Source organism: Pseudophryne corroboree, chromosome 9, assembly GCF_028390025.1.
Source record: "Pseudophryne corroboree isolate aPseCor3 chromosome 9, aPseCor3.hap2, whole genome shotgun sequence".
NCBI lineage: Eukaryota > Metazoa > Chordata > Amphibia > Anura > Myobatrachidae > Pseudophryne > Pseudophryne corroboree.
In genome coordinates, this window is record NC_086452.1 from 316,110,165 (window position 1) to 316,134,474 (window position 24,310).

General features: G+C 48.6%; 1 protein-coding gene across 2 annotated transcripts in view; it reads right to left on the minus strand.

The window, feature by feature from the left end:
* Positions 1–24,310, minus strand: part of MEI1 (meiotic double-stranded break formation protein 1) — a 1,382,157-nt gene that overhangs the window by 1,232,396 nt on the left and 125,451 nt on the right. For both annotated transcript variants that reach the window (XM_063940445.1, XM_063940446.1), the window contains exon 2: positions 18,299–18,422. In XM_063940445.1, the coding sequence (XP_063796515.1) occupies positions 18,299–18,422 (124 nt within the window). The remainder of the gene's footprint in view (positions 1–18,298; positions 18,423–24,310) is intronic.

Here is a 24,310-nt window from a genome sequence, read left to right on the forward strand (position 1 = left end):
GGCGGCACAAGAAGCAGGAGGGCAATGGCAGAAACTGCAAGGATTTTTCGCTGGGCGGAAAATCATGTGATAGCACTGTCAGCAGTGTTCATTCCGGGAGTGGACAACTGGGAAGCAGACTTCCTCAGCAGGCACAACCTCCACCCGGGAGAGTGGGGACTTCATCGGGAAGTCTTCCACATGATTGTGAACCGTTGGAAAAGACCAAAGGTGGACATGATGGCGTCCCGCCTGAACAAAAAACTGGACAAGTATTGCGCCAGGTCAAAAGACCCTCAGGCAATAGCTGTGGACGTTCTGGTAACACCGTGGGTGTACCAGTCGGTGTATGTCTTCCCTCCTCTGCTTCTCATACCCAAGGTATTGAGAATTATAAGACGTAGAGGAGTAAGAACTATACTCGTGGCTCCGGATTGGCCAAGAAGGACTTGGTACCCGGAACTTCAAGAGATGCTCACAGAGGACTCATGGCCTCTGCCGCTAAGAAGGGACTTGCTTCAGCAAGTACCATGTCTGTTCCAAGACTTACCGCGGCTGCGTTTGACGGCATGGCGGTTGAACGCCGGATCCTAAGGGAAAAAGGCATTCCGGAAGAGGTCATTCCTACCCTGGTCAAAGCCAGGAAGGAGGTGACCGCACAACATTATCACCACATGTGGCGAAAATATGTTGCGTGGTGTGAGGCCAGGAAGGCCCCATGAAGAAATTTCAACTCGGTCGTTTCCTGCATTTCCTGCAAACAGGAGTGTCTATGGGCCTCAAATTGGGGTCCATTAAGGTTCAAAATTTCGGCCCTGTCGATTTTCTTCCAGAAAGAATTGGCTTCAGTTCCTGAAGTCCAGAAGTTTGTCAAGGGAGTACTGCATATACAACCCCCTTTTGTGCCTCCAGTGGCACTGTGGGATCTCAACGTAGTTCTGGGATTCCTAAAATCACATTGGTTTAAACCGCTCAAATCTGTGGATTTGAAATATCTCACAGGGAAAGTGACCATGCGGTTGGCCCTGGCCTCGGCCAGGCGAGTGTCAGAATTGGCGGCGTTTGTCTCAAAAAAGCCCATATCTGATTGTCCATTCGGACAGGGCAGAGCTGCGGACTCATCCCCAGTTTCTCCCTAAGGTGGTGTCAGTGTTTCACCCGAACCAGCTTGTTGTGGTACCTGCGGCTACTAGGGACTTGGAGGACTCCAAGTTGCTGGATGTTGTCAGGGCCCTGAAAATGTAGTTTCCAGGACGGCTGGAGTCAGGAAGACTGACTTGCTGTTATCCTGTATGCACCCAACAAACTGGGTGCTCTTGCTTCTAAGCAGACGATTGCTAGTTGGATGTGTAGTACAATTCAGCTTGCACATTCTGTGGCAGGCCTGCCACAGCCAAAATGTGTAAATGCCCATTCTACAAGGAAGGTGGGCTCATCTTGGGCGGCTGCCCGAGGGGTCTCGGCTTTGCAACTTTGCCGAGCTGATACTTGGTCAGGGGCACACCCTGACTGAGGAGGACCTGGAGTTCTCTCATTCGGTGCTGCAGAGTCATCCGCACTCTCCCGCCCGTTTGGGAGCTTTGGTATAATCCCCATGGTCCTGACGGAGTCCCCAGCATCCACTTAGGACGTCAGAGAAAATAAGAATTTACTTACCGATAATTCTATTTCTCGTAGTCCGTAGTGGATGCTGGGCGCCCATCCCAAGTGCGGATTGTCTGCAATACTTGTACATAGTTATTGTTACAAAAATCGGGTTATTATTGTTGTGAGCCATCTTTTCAGAGGCTCCGCTGTTATCATGCTGTTAACTGGGTTCAGATCACAGGTTGTACAGTGTGATTGGTGTGGCTGGTATGAGTCTTACCCGGGATTCAAAATCCTTCCTTATTGTGTACGCTCGTCCGGGCACAGTATCCTAACTGAGGCTTGGAGGAGGGTCATAGGGGGAGGAGCCAGTGCACACCACCTGATCCTAAAGCTTTTACTTTTGTGCCCTGTCTCCTGCGGTGCCGCTAATCCCCATGGTCCTGACGGAGTCCCCAGCATCCACTACGGACTACGAGAAATAGAATTATCGGTAAGTAAATTCTTATTTTCTAGCTTTAATGAGCGTAGGAATGACTTCCTCCGGAATACCTTTTTCTTTTAGGATCCGGTATTCAACCGCCCAGCCGTCAAACGCAGCCGCGGTAAGTCTTGGAACAGACAGGGCCCCTGCAGCAGCAGGTCCTGTCTGAGCGGCAGAGGCCATGGGTCCTCTGAGATCAATTCTTGAAGTTCCGGGTACCAAGCTCTTCTTGGCCAATCCGGAACAATGAGTATAGTTCTTACTCCTCTTTTCCTTATTATCCTCAGTACCTTGGGTATGAGAGGAAGAGGTGGGAACACATAAACCGACCGGTACACCCACGGTGTCACTAGAGCGTCTACAGCTATCGCCTGAGGGTCCCTTGACCTGGCGCAATATTTTTCTAGCTTTTTGTTTAGGCGGGACGCCATCATGTCCACCTGTGGCCTTTCCCAACGGTTTACAATCAGCTGGAAGACTTCTGGATGAAGTCCCCACTCTCCCGGGTGGAGGTCGTGTCCTGACTTGACCAAAGTCCTTGGAAGTTTCTTCCCTGTGTGACTGCCCCCCAGCCTCGAAGGCTGGCATCCATGGTCACCAGGACCCAGTCCTGTATGCCGAATCTGCGGCCCTCTTGAAGATGAGCACTTTGCAGCCACCACAGCAGAGATACCCTGGTCCTTGGAGACAGGGTTATCAACCGATGCATCTGAAGATGCGATCCGGACCACTTGTCCAACAGGTCCCACTGAAAGATTCTGGCATGGAACCTGCCGAAGGGAATTGCTTCGTAAGAAGCTACCATCTTTCCCAGGACCCGCGTGCAGTGATGCACCGATACCTGTTTTGGTTTCAGGAGGTCTCTGACTAGAGATGACAACTCCCTGGCTTTCTCCTCCGGGAGAAACACTTTTTTCTGGACTGTATCCAGAATCATACCCAGGAACAGTAGCCGTGTTGTCGGAACCAGCTGTGACTTTGGGATATTCAGAATCCAGCCGTGCTGGTGCAGCACTTCCTGAGATAGTGCTACTCCCACCAACAACTGTTCCTTGGACCTCGCCTTTATTAGGAGATCGTCCAAGTACGGGATAATTAAAACTCCCTTTTTTCGAAGGAGTATCATCATTTCCGCCATAACCTTGGTAAATACCCTCGGTGCCGTGGACAGTCCAAACGGCAGCGTCTGGAATTGGTAATGGCAATCCTGTACCACAAATCTGAGGTACTCCTGGTGAGGATGGTAAATGGGGACATGCAAGTAAGCATCCTTGATGTCCAGGGATACCATGTAATCCCTCTCGTCCAGGCTTGCAATAACCGCCCTGAGCGATTCCATCTTGAACTTGAATTTTTTTATGTATGTGTTCAAGGATTTCAAATTTAAAATGGGTCTCACCGAACCGTCCGGTTTCGGCACCACAAATAGTGTGGAATAGTAACCCCGGCCTTGTTAAAGTAGGGGTACCTTGATTATCACCTGCTGGGAATACAGCTTGTGAATTGCCGCTAGCACCGCCTCCCTGTCTGAGGGAGCAATCGGCAAGGCAGATTTTAGGAAACGGTGGGGTGGAGACGCCTCGAATTCCAGTTTGTACCTCTGAGATACTATTTGAAGGATCCAGGGATCCACCTGTGAGCGAGCCCACTGATCGCTGAAATTCTTGAGGCGGCCCCCCACCGTACCTGGCTCCGCCTGTGGAGCCCCACCGTCATGCGGCGTACTTGGAAGAAGAAGCGGGGGAGGACTTTTGCTCCTGGGAACCTGCTGTTTGTTGCAGCCTTTTTCCCCTACCTCTGCCTCTGGACAGAAAAGACCCGCCTTTTCCACGCTTGTTTTTCTGGGTCCGAAAGGACTGAACCTGATAAAACGGCGCCTTCTTAGACTGTGAGGGGACATGGGGCAAAAATGCTGACTTCCCAGACGTTGCTGTGGAAACTAGGTCCGAGAGACCATCCCCAAATAATTCCTCACCCTTATACGGCAAAACTTCCATGTGCCTTTTAGAATCTGCATCTCCTGTCCACTGGCGAGTCCATAAGCCTCTCCAAGCAGAAATGGACAATGCACTTACTTTAGATGCCAGCCGGCAGATTTCCCTCTGTGCATCTCTCATATATAAGACTGAGTCTTTGATATGGTCTATGGTTAGCAGGATCGTGTCTCTGTATAATGTGTCAATATTTTCTGACAGTTTATCCGACCACGCAGCGGCAGCACTGCACATCCATGCTGACGCAATAGCTGGCCTAAGTATAATGCCTGAGTGTGTGTATACAGACTTCAGGATCGCCTCCTGCTTTCTATCAGCAGGTTCCTTGAGGGCGGCCGTATCCGGAGACGGTAGTGCCACCTTTTTAGACAAACGTGTGAGCGCTTTATCCACCCTAGGAGGTGTTTCCCAACGTGACCTATCCTCTGGCGGGAAAGGGAACGCCATTAGTACCTTCTTAGGAATTACCAATTTTTTATCAGGGAAAGCCCACGCCTCTTCACACACTTCATTTAATTCATCTGATGGGGGAAAAACTACGGGTAGTATTTTCTCCCCAAACATAATACCCTTTTTAGTGGTACCTGTATTTATATCAGAAATGTAACATAGTAACATAGTATCTGAGGTTGAAAAAAGACAATTGTCCATCGAGTTCAACCTATTTGTGGTGTCCTCTGCATGATGATTTGACTATATAGTAACTATAATGCATGACTATGCATCATACCCCTGGATATCCTTATCCAATAGGAATTTATCTAACCCATTCTTAAAGGTGTTGACAGATTCCGCCATTACAACTCCCTCGGGCAGGGAATTCCAAACACGTATTGTCCTTACCGTGAAAAAGCCTTTACGCCGTATTGTGCGGAATCTCCTCTCCTCTATCCTGAGCGAGTGTCCACGAGTCCTCTGTGTTGATCTAACCAAAAACAGGTCCCGCGCAAGCTCTGAGTATTGTCCCCTTATATATTTGTAGATGTTGATCATATCCCCTCTTAGTCTCCGCTTTTCCAATGTAAACATGCCTAGTCTTTCAAGCCTTTCCTTGTATTCCATCGTCTCCATGCCCTTAATTAGTTTGGTCGCCCTCCTTTGTACCTTTTCAAGCTCCAGGATATCCTTTTTGTAGTACGGTGCCCAGAACTGTACACAGTATTCAAGGTGTGGCCTCACTAGTGATTTATATAATGGGAGTATAATACTCTCGTCCCTAGCATCAATACCCCGTTTTATGCATGCTAATATCTTATTAGCCTTCTTTGCTGCAGTCCTACTTTGTGTAACACCTCTTTCATTGCCTCAATCATGCAGTGAATGGCCTTAGTGGGCATCAGGTTAGACTCATCGTCGTCGACACTGGTGTCAGTATCAGTGTCGACATCTGGGTCTGCGGTCTGAGGTAGCGGGCGTTTTAGAGCCCCTGATGACCTGTGAGACGCCTGGACAGGCACGAGCTGAGAAGTCGGCTGTCCCACATTTGGCATGTCGTCAAATTTCTTATGTAAGGAGTCTATACGTGCACTCATTTCTTTCCATAAGCTCATCCACTCAGGTGTCTGCCCCGCAGGGGGTGACATCCCTTCTAAAGGCATCTGCTCCGTCTCCACATCATTATCCTCATCAAACATGTCGACACAGCCGTACCGACACACCGCACACACACAGGGAATGCTTCAACAGAGGACAGGACCCACAAAAGCCCTTTGGGGGGACAGAGTGAGAGTATGCCAGCACACACCAGAGCGCTATATAATGCAGGGACTAACTGAGTTATGTCCCCTATAGCTGCTTTTTCTATATAAATGTATACTGCGCCTAAATTTAGTGCCCCCCCTCTCTTTTTTACCCTTTTCTGTAGTGTATACTGCAGTGGAGAGCCAGGGAGCTTCCTTCCAGCGGAGCTGTGAGGGAAAAATGGCGCCAGTGTGCTGAGGGAGATAGCTCCGCCCCTTTTCCGCGGACTATTCTCCCGCGTTTTCCTATATTCTGGCAGGGGTATTTTCCACATATATAGCCTCTGGGGCTATATATTGTGGTATTTTTGCCAGCCAAGGTGTTATTATTGCTTCTCAGGGCGCCCCCCCCAGCGCCCTGCACCCTCAGTGACCGGAGTGTGAAGTGTGTGTGAGGAGCAATGGCGCACAGCTGCAGTGCTGTGCGCTACCTTGGTGAAGACTGATGTCTTCTGCCGCCGATTTTCCGGACCTCTTCTTGCTTCTGGCTCTGTAAGGGGGACGGCGGCGCGGCTCCGGGACCGAACACCAAGGCTGGGCCTGCGGTCGAACCCTCTGGAGCTAATAGTGTCCAGTAGCCTAAGAAGCCCAAGCTGGCTGCAAGCAGGCAGGTTCGCTTCTTCTCCCCTTAGTCCCTCGCTGCAGTGAGCCTGTTGCCAGCAGGTCTCACTGAAAATAAAAAACCTAATTTCTATACTTTCTTTCTAAAGGCTCAGGAGAGCCCCTAGTGTGCATCCAACCTCGGCCGGGCACAAAATCTAACTGAGGCTTGGAGGAGGGTCATAGTGGGAGGAGCCAGTGCACACCAGGTAGTCATAAATCTTTCTAGAGTGCCCAGCCTCCTTCGGAGCCCGCTATTCCCCATGGTCCTTACGGAGTTCCCAGCATCCACTAGGACGTCAGAGAAATGGGGACATGCAGGTAAGCATCCTTGATGTCCAGTGATACCATGTAATCCCCCTCTTCCAGGCTTGCAATAACCGCCCTGAGCGATTCCATCTTGAACTTGAATTTTTTTATATATATGTGTTCAAGGATTTCAAATTTAAAATGGGTCTCACCGAACCGTCCAGTTTCGGTACCACAAACACTGTGGAATAGTAACCCCATCCTTGTTGAAGTAGGGGCACCTTGACTATCACCTGCTGGGAATACAGCTTGTGAATTGCCTCTATCACAGCCTCCCTGCCTGAGGGAGTTGTTGGCAAGGCAGATTTGAGGAAACGGCGGGGGGGAAATGTCTCGAATTCCAGCCTGTACCCCTGAGATACCACTTGAAGGATCCAGGGATCTACTTGTGAGCGAGCCCACTGATTGCTGAATTTTTTGAGACGGGCCCCCACCGTACCTGGCTCCGCCTGTTGAGCCCCAGCGTCATGCGGCGGACTTAGAAGAAGAAGAAGAAGAAGAAGAAGCGGGGGAGGACTTTTGTTCCTGGGAACTGGCTGTATGCTGCAGCTTTTTTCCCCTACCTCTGCCTCTGGGCAGAAAGGACGCGCCTCTACCCCGCCTGCTCTTTTGGGGACGAAAGGACTGTACCTGATAATACGGTGCTTTCTTTGGTTGTGAGGGGACATGTGGTAAAAATGCTGACTTCCCAGCCGTTGCTGTGGACACCAGGTCTGAAAGACCATCCCCGAACAACTCCTCGCCCTTGTAAGGCAAAACTTCCATGTGCCTTTTAGAATCTGCATCACCTGTCCACTGCCGAGTCCATAACCCTCTCCTGGCAGAAATGGACAGTGCACTTATTTTAGATGCCAGCCGGCAAATATCCCTCTGTGCATCTCTCATGTATAAGACAGCGTCTTTAATATGCTCTATGTTTAGCAATATAGTGTCCCTGTCTAGGGTGTCAATGTTTTCTGACAGGGAATCTGACCACGCAGCTGCAGCACTGCACATCCATGCTGAAGCAATAGCTGGTCTCAGTATAATACCAGTGTGTGTATATATAGCCTTCAGGAGAGCCTCCTGCTTTCTATCAGCAGGTTCCTTTAGGGCGGCCGTATCCGGAGACGGTAGTGCCACCTTTTTTGATAAGCGTGTAAGCGCTTTATCCACCCTAGGGGGTGTTTCCCAACGTGACCTATCCTCTGGCGGGAAAGGGTACGCCATTAGTAACTTTTTAGAAATTACCAATTTTTTATATGGGCAAGCCCACGCTACTTCACACACTTCATTTAATTCTTCAGAAGGGGGAAAAACTACTGGTAGTTTTTTCTCTCCAAACATAATACCCTTTTTTGTGGTACCTGGGGTCACATCAGAAATGTGTAAAACATTTTTCATTGCCTCAATCATGTAATGAGTGGCCCTATTGGACATTACATTAGTCTCTTCGTCGTCGACACTGGTATCAGTATCCGTGTCGACATCTGTGTCTGCCATCTGAGGTAGCGGGCGTTTTAGAGCCCCTGATGGCCTTTGAGACGTCTGGGCAGGCACGAGCTGAGAAGCCGGCTGTCCCGCATTTGGCATGTCATCAAATTTTTTATGTAAGGAGTCGACACTTTCACGTAATTCCTTCCACAAGTCCATCCACTCAGGTGTCTGCCCCGCAGGGGGTGACAACACATTTATAGACATCTGCTCCGCCTCCACAAACATGTCGACACAGCCGTACCGACACACCGCACACACACAGGGAATGCTCTGACAGGAGACAGGACCCCACAAAGCCCTTTGGGGAGACAGAGAGAGAGTATGCCAGCACACACCAGAGCGCTATATAATACAGGGATTAACTAAATTATATCCCCTTATAGCTGCTATATATGTATATTGCGCCTAAATTTAGTGCCCCCCCCTCTCTTTTTTACCCTTATGTAGTGTAGACTGCAGGGGAGAGCCAGGGAGCTTCCTTCCAGCGGAGCTGTGAGGGTAGAAATGGCGCCAGTGTGCTGAGGGAGATAGCTCCGCCCCTTTTTCGCGGACTTCTCCGGTTTTTTTCAGGAATTCTGGCAGGGGTAATTTATCACATATATAGCCTCTGTGGCTATATATTGTGATGATTTTGCCATGCAAGGTGTTTATATTGCTGCTCAGGGCGCCCCCCCCCCAGCGCCCTGCACCCATCAGTGACCGCAGTGTGAGGTGTGCATGAGGAGCAATGGCGCACAGCTGCAGTGCTGTGCGCTACCTTGTTGAAGACAGGAGTCTTCTGCCGCCGATTTTCCGGATCACTTCTTGCTTCTGACTCTGTAAGGGGACGGCGGCGCGGCTCCGGGACCGAACATCAAGGCCGGTTCCATGCGGTCGATCCCTCTGGAGCTAATGGTGTCCAGTAGCCTAAGAAGCCCAAGCTACCACCAGTTAGGTAGGTTCGCTTCTTCTCCCCTTAGTCCCTCGCTGCAGTGAGTCTGTTGCCAGCAGATCTCACTGTAAAATAAAAACCTAAAATATACTTTCTCTCTAGGAGCTCAGGAGAGCCCCTAGTGTGCATCCAGCTCAGCCGGGCACAAGATTCTAACTGAGGTCTGGAGGAGGGTCATAGTGGGAGGAGCCAGTGCACACCAGTTAGTCCTAAAGCTTTCTTAGTTGTGCCCAGTCTCCTGCGGAGCCGCTATTCCCCATGGTCCTTACGGAGTACCAGCATCCACTTAGGACGTCAGAGAAACTGGATATGCAGATGGGTGGATTGAATGAAAGTGGACTGACAGCGCAGTCTTGCCAGACAACTTTACCAGAACCGCTAGAAGTGAAGTCCCTTGGATAACTTTGATGTATTCAAGTGTCCAATTGTGGGGTCCTCAATATAATACGGTGCTCTCCTCTTGGAGGTAAATGTTGGTAAATTTCAAAGCTGTAATCACCACGATTTTTCTGCTTAAATCAAAGTCCAGTTTTGGTCCGGATATGCACAGGCAGTGAAGATAAGTTGGATGATGACCTAGAATTTTTCTTCACTGCCTGTGCATATCCGGACCAAAACTGGACTTTGATTTAAGCAGAACAATCGTGGTGATTACAGCTTTGAAATTTACCAACATTTACCTCCAAGAGGAGAGCACCGTATTATATTGAGGACCCCACAATTGGACACATGAATACATCAAAGTTATCCAAGGGACTTCACCTCTAGCGGTTCTGGTAAAGTTGTCTGGCAAGACTGCGCTGTCAGTCCACTTTTATTCAATCCACCCATCAGCATATCCAGTTTATCATATAGGAACGGACTTTAGGCAGCCAAATTGAGACCCTCAGTTTCCAATTTATTTGTCAGATGAGCTTGGTATATATGTTTTTATGTGGCATAGTTTGCTATTATATTAAATGAAGTTTTTAGCACTCAATCCTTCATATGTGTTATTATCCTATTAGCGCTGCTATAATTTGTGTTTTTGTCTTGTTATTTGGTTGGGTGTGACTATCCCACCATTTTTAGCAGCAGCATTAGAGCGGCAGCACCGCTAGCGCCCGATCACACATCTTTTGGTTAAAGTTGTTTTTTGCATCTCACATTTTCTAAACTGAGGTCTGGAGGAGGGGCATAGAGGGAGGAGCCAGTTCACACCCTTGAAAAGTCTTAAAGTGCAAATGGCTCCTGCGGAACCGTCTATACCCCATGGTACTGAAGTGGACCCCAGCATCCTCTAGGACGTATGAGAAAATACATTTATGTTATACAATATACAAAGAGATTTGTTACCTTCAACATAAGAGAATCTCCAAGGAAAGAAAAGGGTAATGCAACAGTGCACAAACCAGATTAAAGGGACAAATAAAATGTAGCTTTTAATATACTGATTAATAAAACAAGTATCTGAGTATTTTACACTGTGAGCAAAATATTTAAAAAAAAGTTAAATAAATAAAAAATGAATGAAAGCGAATGTTCTAAAGATCTAAATGTATTAAAATGTACTAAATATAACACTTGAGAAAAAGGGAAATAAAAAATATGAAAGATACTGTATATACATCTGATTTCGGTGTTTGAGGACTTGCAAGGCAAGTATAACAGTATGATATCAATGATGTTAGTTTTTCTACTGAAAAAATAAGAATTTACTTACCGATAATTCTATTTCTCGTAGTCCGTAGTGGATGCTGGGAACTCCATAAGGACCATGGGGAATTGCGGCTCCGCAGGAGACTGGGCACATCTAAAGAAAGCTTTAGGACTATCTGGTGTGCACTGGCTCCTCCCCCTATGACCCTCCTCCAAGCCTCAGTTAGGATACTGTGCCCGGACGAGCGTACACAATAAGGAAGGATTTTGAATCCCGGGTAAGACTCATACCAGCCACACCAATCACACCGTACAACTTGTGATATGAAACCCAGTTAACAGCATGATAACAGAGGAGCCTCTGAATAGATGGCTCACAACAAGAACCCGATTAGTTAACAATAACTATGTACAAGTATTGCAGACAATCCGCACTTGGGATGGGCGCCCAGCATCCACTACGGACTACGAGAAATAGAATTATCGGTAAGTAAATTCTTATTTTCTCTGACGTCCTAGTGGATGCTGGGAACTCCGTAAGGACCATGGGGATTATACCAAAGCTCCCAAACGGGCGGGAGAGTGCGGATGACTCTGCAGCACCGAATGAGAGAACTCCAGGTCCTCCTCAGCCAGGGTATCAAATTCGTAGAATTTTGCAAACGTGTTTGCCCCTGACCAAGTAGCTGCTCGGCAAAGTTGTAAAGCCGAGACCCCTCGGGCAGCCGCCCAAGATGAGCCCACCGTCCTTGTGGAATGGGCTTTTATTGATTTAGGCTGCGGTAATCCTACCGCAGAATGCGCCAGCTGAATAGTGCTACAAATCCAGCGCGCAATAGACTGCTTAGAAGCAGGAGCACCCAGCTTGTTGGGTGCCATCAGGATAAACAGCGAGTCAGTTTTCCTGACTCCAGCCGTCCTGGAAAAATAAAATTTTCAGGGCCCTGACTACGTCCAGCAACTTGGAATCCTCCAAGTCCCCAGTAGCCGCAGGCACCACAATAGGTTGGTTCAAGTGAAAACCTGAGACCACCTTCGGGAGAAACTGAGGACGAGTCCTCAACTCTGCCCTATCCATACAGAAAATCAGATAAGGCCTTTTACTGTACATGACAAAGCCGCCAATTCTGACACACGCCTGGCCAAGGCCAAGGCCAACAGCATGACCACTTTCCACGCGAGATACTTTAGCTCCATGGTTTTAAGTGGCTCAACCAATGCGACATTAGGAAATCCAACACCACGTTGAGATCCAAAAAGTGCCACAGGAGGCACAAAAGGAGGCTGAATATGTAGTACTCCTTTAACCAAAGTCTGAACTTCAGGCAGTGAAGCCAGTTCTTTCTGGAAGAAAATCGATAGAGCCAAAATCTGGACCTTGATGGACCCCAATTTGAGGCCCAAACGTCACCCCTGCTTGCAGGAAGTGCAGGAATCGACATCGTTGAAATTCCTCCGTCGGGGCCTTCATGGCCTCCCACCAAGCAGCAAATTTTCGCCAAACGCGGCGATAATGTCTTGCGGTGACATCCTTCCTGGCTATGATCAGGGTAGAGATGACTTCCTTCGGAATACCCTTTTCCTTTAGGATCCGATGTTCTACCGCCATGCCGTCAAACGCAGCCGCGGTAAGTCTTGGAACAGACAGGGTCCCTGCTGCAGCAGGTCTTGTCTGAGCGGCAGAGGCCAAGGGTCCTCTGCCAGCATCTCTTGAAGTTCCGGGTACCAAGCTCTTCATGGCCAATCCGGAACCCTGAGTATGGTTTTCACTCCTCGCCTTCTTATTATTCTCAGTACCTTGGGTATGAGAGGTAGAGGAGGAGACACATAAACCGACTGGTACACCCACGGTGTCACTAGAGCGTTCCCAGCGATCGCCTGAGGGTCCCTTGACCTGGCGCAATATCTTTTCAACTTCTTGTTGAGGCGGGACGCCATCATGTCCACCCGTGGTCATTCCCAACGGTTTACCCGCATTTGGAAAACTTCTGGATGAAGTCCCCATTCTCCTGGGTGTAGGTCGCCCATCGGAGAATCCTTGTGGCTTCTGCCATCGCCATCCTGCTTCTTGTGCCGCCCTGTCTGTTTACATGGGCGACCGCCGTGATGTCGTCTGATTGGATCAGTACCGGCTGGTTCTGAAGCAGGGGCCTTGCTTGTCTTAGGGCATTGTAAATGGCCCTTAGCTGCAGAATATTTATGTGAAGCGAAATCTCCTTGGAAATTTCTACCCTGTGTGACTGCACCCCAGCCCCGAAGGCTGGCATCCGTGGTCACCAGGACCCAGTCCTGTATTCCGAATCTGCGGCCCACTAGTAGATGAGCCCTCTGCAGCCACCACAGCAGCGACACCCTGTTTCTTGCTGACAGGGTTATCCGCTGTTGTATCTGTACATGGGACCCGGACCATTAGTCCCACAGGTCCCACTGGAATGTCCTTGCGTGGAGTCTTCCGAATGGAATTATGCTTCGTACGAAGCTACCATTTTTCCCAGGACTCGTGTGCATTGATGTACCGACACCTGTCCTGGTTTTAGGATGTCTCTGACTAGAGATGACAACTCCTCGGCTTTTTCCACTGGAAGAAACACTCTTTTCTGGTCTGCGTTCAGAAACATTCCCAGGAACAGAAGACGTGTCGTCGGGACCAGCTGTGACTTTGGAATATTGAGAATCCAGTCGTGCTGTTGTAGCACTTCCCGAGAGAGTGCTACCCCCACTACCAACTGTTCTTTGGACCTCGCCTTTATCAGGAGATCGTCCAAGTACGGGATAATAAAAACTTCCTTCTTGCGAAGGAGTATCATCACTTCGGCCATTACCTAGGTAAAGACCTTCGGTGCCGTGGACAACTCCAACGGCCGCGTCTGGAACTGATAGTGACAGTCCTGTACCACATATCTGAGGTACTCCTGGTGAGGGGGGGGGGAATGGGGACATGCAGGTACGCATCCTTGATGTCCAGGGAGACCCTGTAATCCCCCTCGTCCAGGCTCGTAAAAAGCGCCCTTAGCGATACCATCTTGAACTTGAATCTTCTGATATAAAAGGTCAAGTATTTTAATTTCAAGATGGGTCTCACCGAAACGTTGCGGTACCACAACCACTGTGGAATAGTAACCCCTTCCTTGCTGAAGGAGGGGCACCTTGACAATCACTTGTTGTGATTATAGTGTTGAATATCCACCAACACCGTCTCCCTGGCAGAGGGAGGTGCCGGTAAGGCAGATTTTAGGAAACGGCGGGGGGAAGAACGTCTCGAACTCCAGCCTGTACCCCTGAAATACTACTTGAAGGACCCAGGGATCCATGTGAGAGAGCCCACTGTCCGCTGAAATATCTGAGACGGGCCCCCACCGTACCCGGGTCCGCCTGAGCAGCCCCAGCACCATGCTGTGGACCTACCGGACGCAGGGAGGACTTCTGCTCTTGGGAACTAGCTGTGTGTTGCAGCTTTTTTCCTCTACCTTTGCCTCTCGGCAGAAAGGATGAGCCTCTAGCCCACTTGTTTTTCTGGGGCCGAAAGGACTGTACTTGATGATACGGTGCTTTCTTTTGTTGTGGGGTAGCCTGTGGCAAAAAAATTAATTTCCCAGCAGTAGCTGTGGAAACGAGGTCTGAAAAAACTATCCCCAAACAGTTTTACCCCCTTATAGGGCAACTTCCATGTGCCGATTCGAGTCGGCATCGCCTGACCATTGCCAAGTCCATAACCCCCGTCTGGCGGCAATGGACCTAGCGCTTATTTTTTATGCCAGCCGGCAAATATCCCTCTGTGCATCACGCATGTATAAGACCACGTCTTTTATATGCTCTATTTTCAGCAAAATATTGTCCCTATCCATAGTTATTTTCCGACAGGGAATCTGACCACGCAGCGGGAGCACTGCACATCCATGCCGAAGCAACGGCTGGTCGCAATATAATGCCCTAGTGTGTGACCATATCTTATAGGGTAACCTCCTGCTTTCTATCAGCAGGTTCCTTCAGGGCGGCCGTACCCGAAGACGGTAGTGCCATTTTTTCTGATAAGCGTGTAAGCGCTGTATCTACCCTATGGGGTGTTTCCCCGCGTGACCTATCCTCTGGCGGGAAAGGGTACGCTGCCAATAACCGTTGTAGAAATTATCAATTTCTTACCGGGGGAAGACCACTCTTCCTCACACACCTTATTTAATTTCTCAGATGCAGGAAAAACTACTAATAGTTTTCTCTCACCAAACACAATACCCTTTTATGTGGTACCTGGGGTATAATCATAAATGTGTAATATATTTTTCATTGTCTCAATCCTGTAACGGGTGGACCTATTTGGAGGGTACACCAGTCTCATCGATGTCGACACTGGAGTCAGTATCCGTGTCGACATCTGTGTCTGTTATCTGAGGTAGCGGGCGATTTTAGAGCCCCTCATGACATTTGAGACGCTGGAACAGGCACAAGCTGAGTAGCCGGCTGTTCCGTGTCGTCGACCTTTTATGTAAGGAGTTGACACTTTCGCGTAATCCTTCCATAAGTTCAACCACACCGGTGTCGACCCCGCAGGGGGTGACAACATATTTACAGGCATTCGCTCCGCCTCCACCTCATTATCCTCCACATACCTGTCGACACAGCCGTACCGACACACAGCACACACACAGGGAATGCTCTGATAGAGGACAGGACCCCACAAAGCCCTTTGGGGAGACAGAGGGAGAGTATGCCAGCACACACCAGGGCGCTATATATCACAGGGATAGCACCTATAAAAAAGTGTTTTCCCTTATAGCTGCATATATGTTGTATACTGCGCCTAAATTGTGCCCCCCCCCCCCCTCTCTTTTTAACCCTTTCTGTAGTGTATTAACTGCAGGGGAGAGCCAGGGAGCTTCCCTCCAACGGAGCTGTGAGGGAAAAATGGCGCCAGTGTGCTGAGGAGATAGCTCCGCCCCTTTTTCGCAGACTTTTCTCCCGCATTTTTATGGAATCTGGCAGGGGTTAATATACATCCATATAGCCCTGGGGGTTATATGTGATGTATTTTTGCCAGCCAAGGTGTTTATATTGCTGCTCAGGGCGCCCCCCCCCCCCCCAGCGCCCTGCACCCTCAGTGACCGGAGTGTGTGGTGTGCATGAGGAGCAATGGCGCACAGCTGCAGTGCTGTGCACTACCTTGGTGAAGACTGATGTCTTCTGCCGCCGATTTTCCGGACCTCTTCTTGCTTCTGGCTCTGTAAGGGGGCCGGCGGCGCGGCTCTGGGACCGGACTCCGAGGCTGGGCTTGTGTTCGGTCCCTCTGGAGCTAATGGTGTCCAGTAGCCTAAGAAGCCCAAGCTGGCTGCAAGCAGGCAGGTTCGCTTCTTCTCCCCTTAGTCCCTCGATGCAGTGAGCCTGATGCCAGCAGGTCTCACTGAAAATAAAAAACCTAAAACTAACTTTTTCTAAGAAGCTCAGGAGAGCCTCCTAGATTGCACCCTGCTCGGTCGGGCACAAAAATCTAACTGAGGCTTGGAGGAGGGTCATAGGGGGAGGAGCCAGTGCACACCAGATAGTCCTAAAGCTTTCTTTAGATGTGCCCAGTCTCCTGCGGAGCCGCTATTCCCCATGGTCCTTACGGAGTTCCCAGCATCCACTAGGACGTCAGAGAAACAATAATAATGTAGAGTATCATTAATGAGCAGCCGATATCATAATAAAGATAATGAACAAATAAGAATACCGTCTGTTATTATGACATAATGTATAAGTTTATATCAATGTGGCAGGGATGTCATTTTCCTCAATTAGTTGTAGGGCTCAAAAGGAGATTCATTTATAGAGTGACACTAAGTTAAATACTAAACATTTGTGTAGACCTGGGGGTATATTTACTAAAATTCGTATTTTTCCGATTGAGGTTAAAGTTCAATCACGAATGACATCGAAAGTGTAAAATTGCAACTTTTTGAATTTATTACGACTAATTTACTAAGCGGTCGTATTCTGCATTTTCGTATTTACCGATGTCGATGTCATTCGTATTTTTTGGCAGTGTTTTACGTGAGTGAATTGTAAAACACTGCCGACTTTAACACAATGAATCTCGGCCGGATCTGTGAGATCCGTGCTGGGCTTCATTGTGCACCTTTCGTAAAAAAATAAAACATTGTTAAAATTAAAAAAAAAAAATGCGTGGGGTCCCCCCTCCTAAGCAAAACCAGCCTCGGGCTCTTTAGCCGGTCCTGGTTGAAAAAATATGGGGGGGAAATTGACCGGGGTTCCCCCATATTTAATCAACCAGCACCGGGCTCTGCGCCTGGTCCTGGTTCCAAAAATACGGGGGACAAAAAGCGTAGGGGTCCCCCGTATTTCTGAAACCAGCACCGGGCTCCACTAGCCAGATACATAATGCCACAGCCGGGGGACACTTTTATATTGGTACCTGCGGCCCTGGCATTACATACCCAACTAGTCACCCCTGGCCGGGGTACCCTGGAGGAGTGGGGGCCCCTTCAATCAAGGGGTCCCCCCCCTCCAGCCACCCAAGGGCCAGGGGTGAAGCCCGAGGCTGTCCCCCCCCATCCAAGGGCGGCGGATGGGGGGCTGATAGCCTTTTTGTCAAAATTTGAATATTGTTTAGTAGCAGTACTACAAGTCCCAGCAAGCCTCCCCCGCAAGCTGGTACTTGGAGAACCACAAGTACCAGCATGCGGTGGAAAACCGGGCCCGCTGGTACCTGTAGTACTACTACTAAAAAAATACCCAAATAAAAACAGAAGACACACACCTTGAAAGTAAAAGTTTAATTCATACATCCACACCTCCAAACATACATACTTACCTATGTTCACACGAGGGTCGGTCCTCTTCTCCATGTAGAATCCATGGGGTACCTGTTGGAAAAATTATACTCACATAATCCAGTGTAGATCGGTCCTCTTCTGTTCTATTTGTAATCCACGTACTTTGCAAAATAAAAAAAACGGACACCCGACCACGCACTGAAAGGGGCCCCATGTTTTCACATGGGACCCCTTTCCCCGACTGCCAGGAACCCCCCCTGACTTCTGTCTAAGAGGGTTCCTTCAGCCAATCAGGGAGCGCCACATCGTGGCACCCTCCTGATTGGCTGTGTGCTCCTGTAGTGTATGTCAGGCAGCACACGGCAGTGATACAATGTAGCGCCTATGCGCTCCATTGTAACCAATGGTGGGAACTTTGTGGTCAGCGGTTGACCGAAAGTAACCTCACCTCTGACCTCAAAGTTCGGGGGACCCCTACGCTTTTTGTCCCCCATATTTTTGGAAACAGGACCAGGCGCAGAGCCCGATGCTGGTTGATTAAATATGGGGGAACCCCTGTCACTTTTTTTCCCATATTTTTTCAACCAGGACCGGCTCAAAGAGCCCGAGGCTGGTTTTGCTTAGGAGGGGGAACCCCACACATTTTTATTTAACAATGTTTTATTTTTTACGAAAGGTGCACAATGAAGCCCAGCACGGATCTCACAGATCCGGCAGAGGTTCATTGTGTTAAAGTTGGCAGTGTTTTACAGTGATTTTGCTCTGTACCACCACAATACACTTTAGAACTGACTTACCAAGCAATTGTCTCATAAAGCGAATACAGATTCTTCCATCATTTGTCAGAACTCCAAGAACTGCAGATGTTTTGTTTTCTAAGAACATTTGGAAGCCAGATAACACATACTTCTTACGAATAACCTAGGTAAAGAAGAAAACAAAGAGCATTATACAATTCCATCAGCATGGCATGACTACATTCATGCTTCCATATGTGTTGCAGAGTTAAAATGAGCGATGTTTAAATTTATTTAAAAAAAAAAATTAAATAAAACTCTATATGCAACTATGGGCCTAATTCAGACCTGACAGCAGCATCAAAATTGGTCTCTAATGGGCAAAACCATGTGCACTATAGGCGGGGCAAATATAACATGTACAGAGAGAGTTAGATTTGGGTGGGGTATGTTTAAAGTGAAATCTAAATTGCAGTGTATAAATAATACAGCCAGTATTTACCCTGCACAGAAACAAAATAACCCACCCAAATCTAAATTTCTCTGCAAATGTTATATCTGCCCCACCTGCAGTGCACATGGTTTTGCCCATTAGAGAACAATTTTGCTGCTGTGATCAAATCTGAATTAGGCCCTATATGTAAAACACTGCATATGTACTACTTTAAACATGAAACTTTCTACATGAAAGTAGAAAATAAGATTTTACTTATCAGTAAATCTATTTCTCGTAGTCCGTAGTGGATGCTGGGGACTCCGTAAGCACCATGGGGAATAGACGGGCTCCGCAGGAGACATGGGCACTTTAAGAAAGAATTTAGATTCTGGTGTGCTCTGGCTCCTCCCTCGATGTCCCTCCTCCAGACCTCAGTTAGAGAAACTGTGCCCGGAAGAGCTGACAGTACAAGGAAAGGATTTTGGAAATCCAGGGCAAGACTCATACCAGCCACACCAATCACACCGTATAACTTGTGATAAACTTACCCAGTCAACAGTATGAACAACAACAGAGCATCAGTTCAACCCTGATGCAACAATAACATAGCCCTTATTGCAGCAATAACTATATACAAGTATTGCAGAAAAAGTCCGCACTTGGGACGGGCGCCCAGCATCCACTACGGACTATGAGAAATAGATTTACCGGTGAGTAAAATCTTATTTTCTTTAACGTCCTAGTGGATGCTGGGGACTCCGTAAGGACCATGGGGATTATACCAAAGCTCCCAAACAGGCAGGAGAGTGCGGATGACTCTGCAGCACCGATTGAGCAAACAATAGGTCCTCCTCAGCCAGGGTATCAAACTTGTAGAACTTTGCAAAAGTGTTTGAACCTGACCAAGTAGCAGCTCGGCATAGTTGTAATGCCGAGACCCCTCGGGCAGCCGCCCAAGAAAAGCCCACCTTCCTAGTGGAATGGGCTTTAACTAATTTTGGCAGCGGCAATCCAGCCGCAGAATGAGCCTGCTGAATCGTGTTACAGATCCAGCGAGCAATAGTTTGCTTTGAAGCAGTAGCACCCAGCTTGTTGGATGCATACAGGAGAAACAGTGACTCCGTTTTCCTGACTCTAGCCATTCTGGCTACATAAACCTTCAAAGCCCTGACCAAATCCAGTAACTCAGAATCCTCCAAGTCACGAGTAGCCACAGGCACTACAATAGGTTGGTTCATATGAAAAGATGACACCACTTTTGACAGAAATTGTGGACGGGTTCGCAATCCTGCTCTATCCATATGGAAAACCAGATAGGGGCTTTTATGTGACAAAGCCGCTAATTCTGACACACGCCTAGCCGAAGCCAAGGCTAATAGCATGACCACTTTCCACGTGAGATATTTTAACTCCACCATTTTAAGTGGTTCAAACCAGTGTGATTTCAGGAAACTTAACAACACGTTAAGATCCCAAGGTGCCACTGGAGGCACAAAAGGAGGCTGAATATGCAGCACTCCCTTACAAACGTCTGAACTTCTGGTAGAGAAGCCAACTCTTTTCGAAAGAAAATGGATAGAGCCGAAATGTGGACCTTAATGGAACCCAATTTTAGGCCCAATTTCACTCCTGACTGTAGGAAGTGAAGGAAACGGCCCAGCTGGAATTCCTCTGTAGGAGCATTCCTGGCCTCACACCAAGAAACATATTTTCGCCATATACGGTGATAATGTTTAGCTGTCACGTCCTTCCTAGCCTTTATCCGCGTAGGAATGACCTCGTCCGGAATGCCCTTTTCTGCTAGGATCCGGCGTTCAACCGCCATGCCGTCAAACGCAGCTGCGGTAAGTCTTGGAACAGACAGAGCCCCTGTTGCAACAGGTCCTGTCTTAGAGGAAGAGGCCACGGGTCCTCTGTGAGCATTACTTGCAGATCTGGATACCAGGTCCTTCGTGGCCAATCTGGAACAATGAGGATTGTTCTCACTCCTCTTTTTCTTACTATCCTCAGCACCTTGGGTATGAGAGGAAGAGGAGGAAACACATAGACCGACTGGAACACCCACGGTGTCACCAGTGCGTCCACAGTTATCACTTGAGGGTCTAATGACCTGGCGCAATACCTCTGTAGCTTTTTGTTGAGACGGGATGCCATCATATCCACCTGTGGCAGTTCCCACCGACTTGCAATCTGCGTGAAGACTTCTTGATGAAGTCCCCACTCTCCCGGGTGGAGGTCGTGCCTGCTGAGGAAGTCTGCTTCCCAGTTGTCCACTCCCGGGATGAACACTGCTGACAGTGCGCTTACGTGATTCTCCGCCCAGCGAAGAATTCTGGTGGCTTCTGACTGAATCAGAACCGGTTGGTCGCGAAGCAGGGTCTCCGCCTGACGTAGGGCGTTGCATACGGCCCTTAGTTCCAGGATGTTGATGTGAAGGCAAGTCTCCTGACTTACCCACAGAGCTTGGAACTTTTTTCCCTGTGTGACTGCTCCCCACCCTCGGAGGCTTTCATCCGTGGTCACCAGGATCCAGTCCTGAATGCCGAATCTGCGGCCCTCGAGAAGATGAGCACTCTGCAGCCACCACAGGAGAGACACCCTGGCCCTGGGGGATAGGGTGATTAACCGATGCATCTGAAGATGTGATCCGGACCACTTGTCCAGTAAGTCCCATTGAAAGGTCCTCGCATGGAACCTGCCGAAGGGAATGGCCTCGTATGATGCCACCATCCTTCCCAGGACTCGAGTGCAGTGATGCACTGACACCTGTTTTGGTTTTAATAGGTTCCTGACCAGTGTCATGAGCTCCTGAGCTCTCTCTATCGGGAGATAAACCCTTTTGTCTAGAATCATGCCTAGGAAAGGCAGATGAGCCGTAGGAACCAACTGCGACTTTGGAATATTTAGAATCCAGCCGTGTTGTCGTTACACTTCCAGAGAAAGTGATACGCTGTTCAGCAACTGCTCTCTTGATCTCGCTTTTATGAGGAGATCGTACAAGTACGGGATAATTGTGACTCCTTGCTTCCGCAGGAGCACCATCACTTCCGCCACTACCTTGGTGAAGATTCTCGGGGCCGTGGAGAGACCAAACGGCAACGTCTGAAATTGGTAATGACAATCCTGTACCGCAAATCTGAGGTACGCCTGATGAGGTGGATAAACGGGGACATGAAGGTATACATCCTTTATGTCCAGAGACACCATAAAATCTCCCCCTTTCAGGCTTGCTATGACCGCTCTTAGCGATTCCATTTTGAACTTGAACCCTTGCAGGTATATGTTCAGGGATTTTAAATTCAATATGGGTCTGACCGAACCGTCCGGTTTCGGGACTACAACATGGTCGAATAATAACCCCCTCCTTGTTGAAGGAGGGAAACCTTGACCACCACCTGTTGAAGATACAATTTGCGAATTGCAGTTAACACTATTTCCCTCTCGTGGAGGTAAGCCGGCAGGGCCGTCGGTGAGGGGGCATCTCCTCAATGTCCAGCTTGTATCCCTGAGACACAATATTGCCCAGGGATACCACAGGGAGTGAACCCACTTGTGGCTGAAATTACGAAGATGTGCCCCCACCGGGCCTAGCTCCGCCTGTGGAGCCCCAGCGACATGCGGAGGATTTTGTAGAGGCCGGGGAGGACTTCTGTTCCTGGGAACTAGCTGTGTTGTGCAGCTTCTTTCCTCTGGCAAGAAAGGACGTACCTCGGACTTTCTTGTTTCTTTGTGATCGAAAGGCTGCATTTGATAATGTCGTGCTTTCCTAGGCTGTGCAGGAATATAAGGCAAAAGATCAGAATTACCAGCTATAGCTGTGGAGATCAGGTCCGAGATCCCTTCTCCACACAATCCTCAGCCTTCCATATGCCTCTTAAGTCGGCATCACCTGTCCATTGCATATTTACAGGACACGTCAAGCAGAAATCGACATAGCGTTGACTCTAGAACCCAGTAGACTAATGCCTTTTTGGGCCTGTTTTATATATATATCTTAAGACAGCATCTTTAATATATATATCTATATATATATATATATATATATATATATATACATACTAGGGTCTCAATCTCTGCTGATAAGGTACCTGTCCACGCTGCTACAGCGCTATAAATCCATGCCGACACAATCGCCGGTCTGAGTAGTGTACCAGAATGTGCATGCTATCTGCAGGATCCCTGAGGATAGCTGTTAAGTCAGGGCTACTTTTTGGGCAAACGTGACACCCTAGGGGAAGATTCCCATCGTATCCTGGCCCTAGTAGGGAAAGGATACTCCCTGAGAATTCTATGTGGGAAGCTGCAGCTTCTTGTCTGGAGATTCCCGCTCTTTTTCTTCATGAGAGGAGGGAAATTTACCTCAGCTTTCTTCCCCTTAAACATGTGTACCCTTGTGTCAGGGACAGATGATTCATCAGTGATATGCAAATCATCTTTTATTACAATAATCATATATTGAATACTTTCCTGCCATTTTGGCTGTAACTTTGCATTATCTTAGTCGACACTGGAGTCAGACTCCGTGTCGATATCAGTGTCTATTATTTTGGATAGTGAGCATTGAGAGACTCTGAAGGTCCCTGCGACATAGGGACAGACATGGGTAGATTCCCTGTCTGTTCTCTAATCTTTTGTGCAATAAATTCACCTTAGCACTTAATTACACATATCCAAATAGGTGTCGGCGTTGTCGACGGAGACACCCCTCACACACATATTTGCTCCATCTCCTCCTTAGGGGAGCCTTTTACCTCAGACATGTCGACACACACGTACCGACACACCACACACACACAGGAGATGTTCTTTTTGAAGACAGTTCCCCCCACAAGGCCCTTTGGAGAGACAGAGAGAGAGTATGCCAGCACACACCCCAGCCCTATTAACCCAGGAATAACACAGTAACTTAATGTTAACCCGGTAGCTGCTGTTTATAATGATTTTTGCGCCTAATTATGTGCCCCCCCCCTCTCTTTTTACTCTCTTCTACAGTGTAACTGCAGGGGAGAGGCTGGGAAGCTTCCTCTCAGCGGTGCTGTGGAGAAAAAAAATGGCGCTGGTGAGTGCTGAGGAAGAAGCCCCGCCCCCTCGACGGCGGGCTTCTGTCCCGCTTAAAGTTACTTTACTTGGCGGGGGCTCATACATATATACAGTGCCCAACTGTATATATGCTAAACTTTTGCCAAAGAGGTCCCAATTGCTGCCCGGGGCGCCCCCCCCCCCCCCCCTGCGCCCTGCACCCTTACAGTGACCGGAGTATGTGAGGTCTGTGTGAGAGCAATGGCGCACAGCTGCAGTGCTGTGCGTTACCTCAGTGAAGAACGGAGTCTTCTGCCGCCGATTTCGAAGTCTTCTTGCTTCTTATGCTCACCCGTCTTCTGTCTTCCGGCTCTGCGAGGTGGACGGCGGCGCGGCTCTGGGATCGGACGACGAGGGTGAGATCCTGTGTACGATCCCTCTGGAGCTAATGGTGTCCAGTAGCCTAAGAAGCAGGACCTATCTTCAGAGAGTAGGGCTGCTTCTCTCCCCTCTGTCCCACGATGCAGGGAGTCTGTTGCCAGCAGATCTCCCTGAAAATAAAAAACCTAACAAAATACTTTCTCTCAGCAAGCTCAGGAGAGCTCACTGAAAAGCAC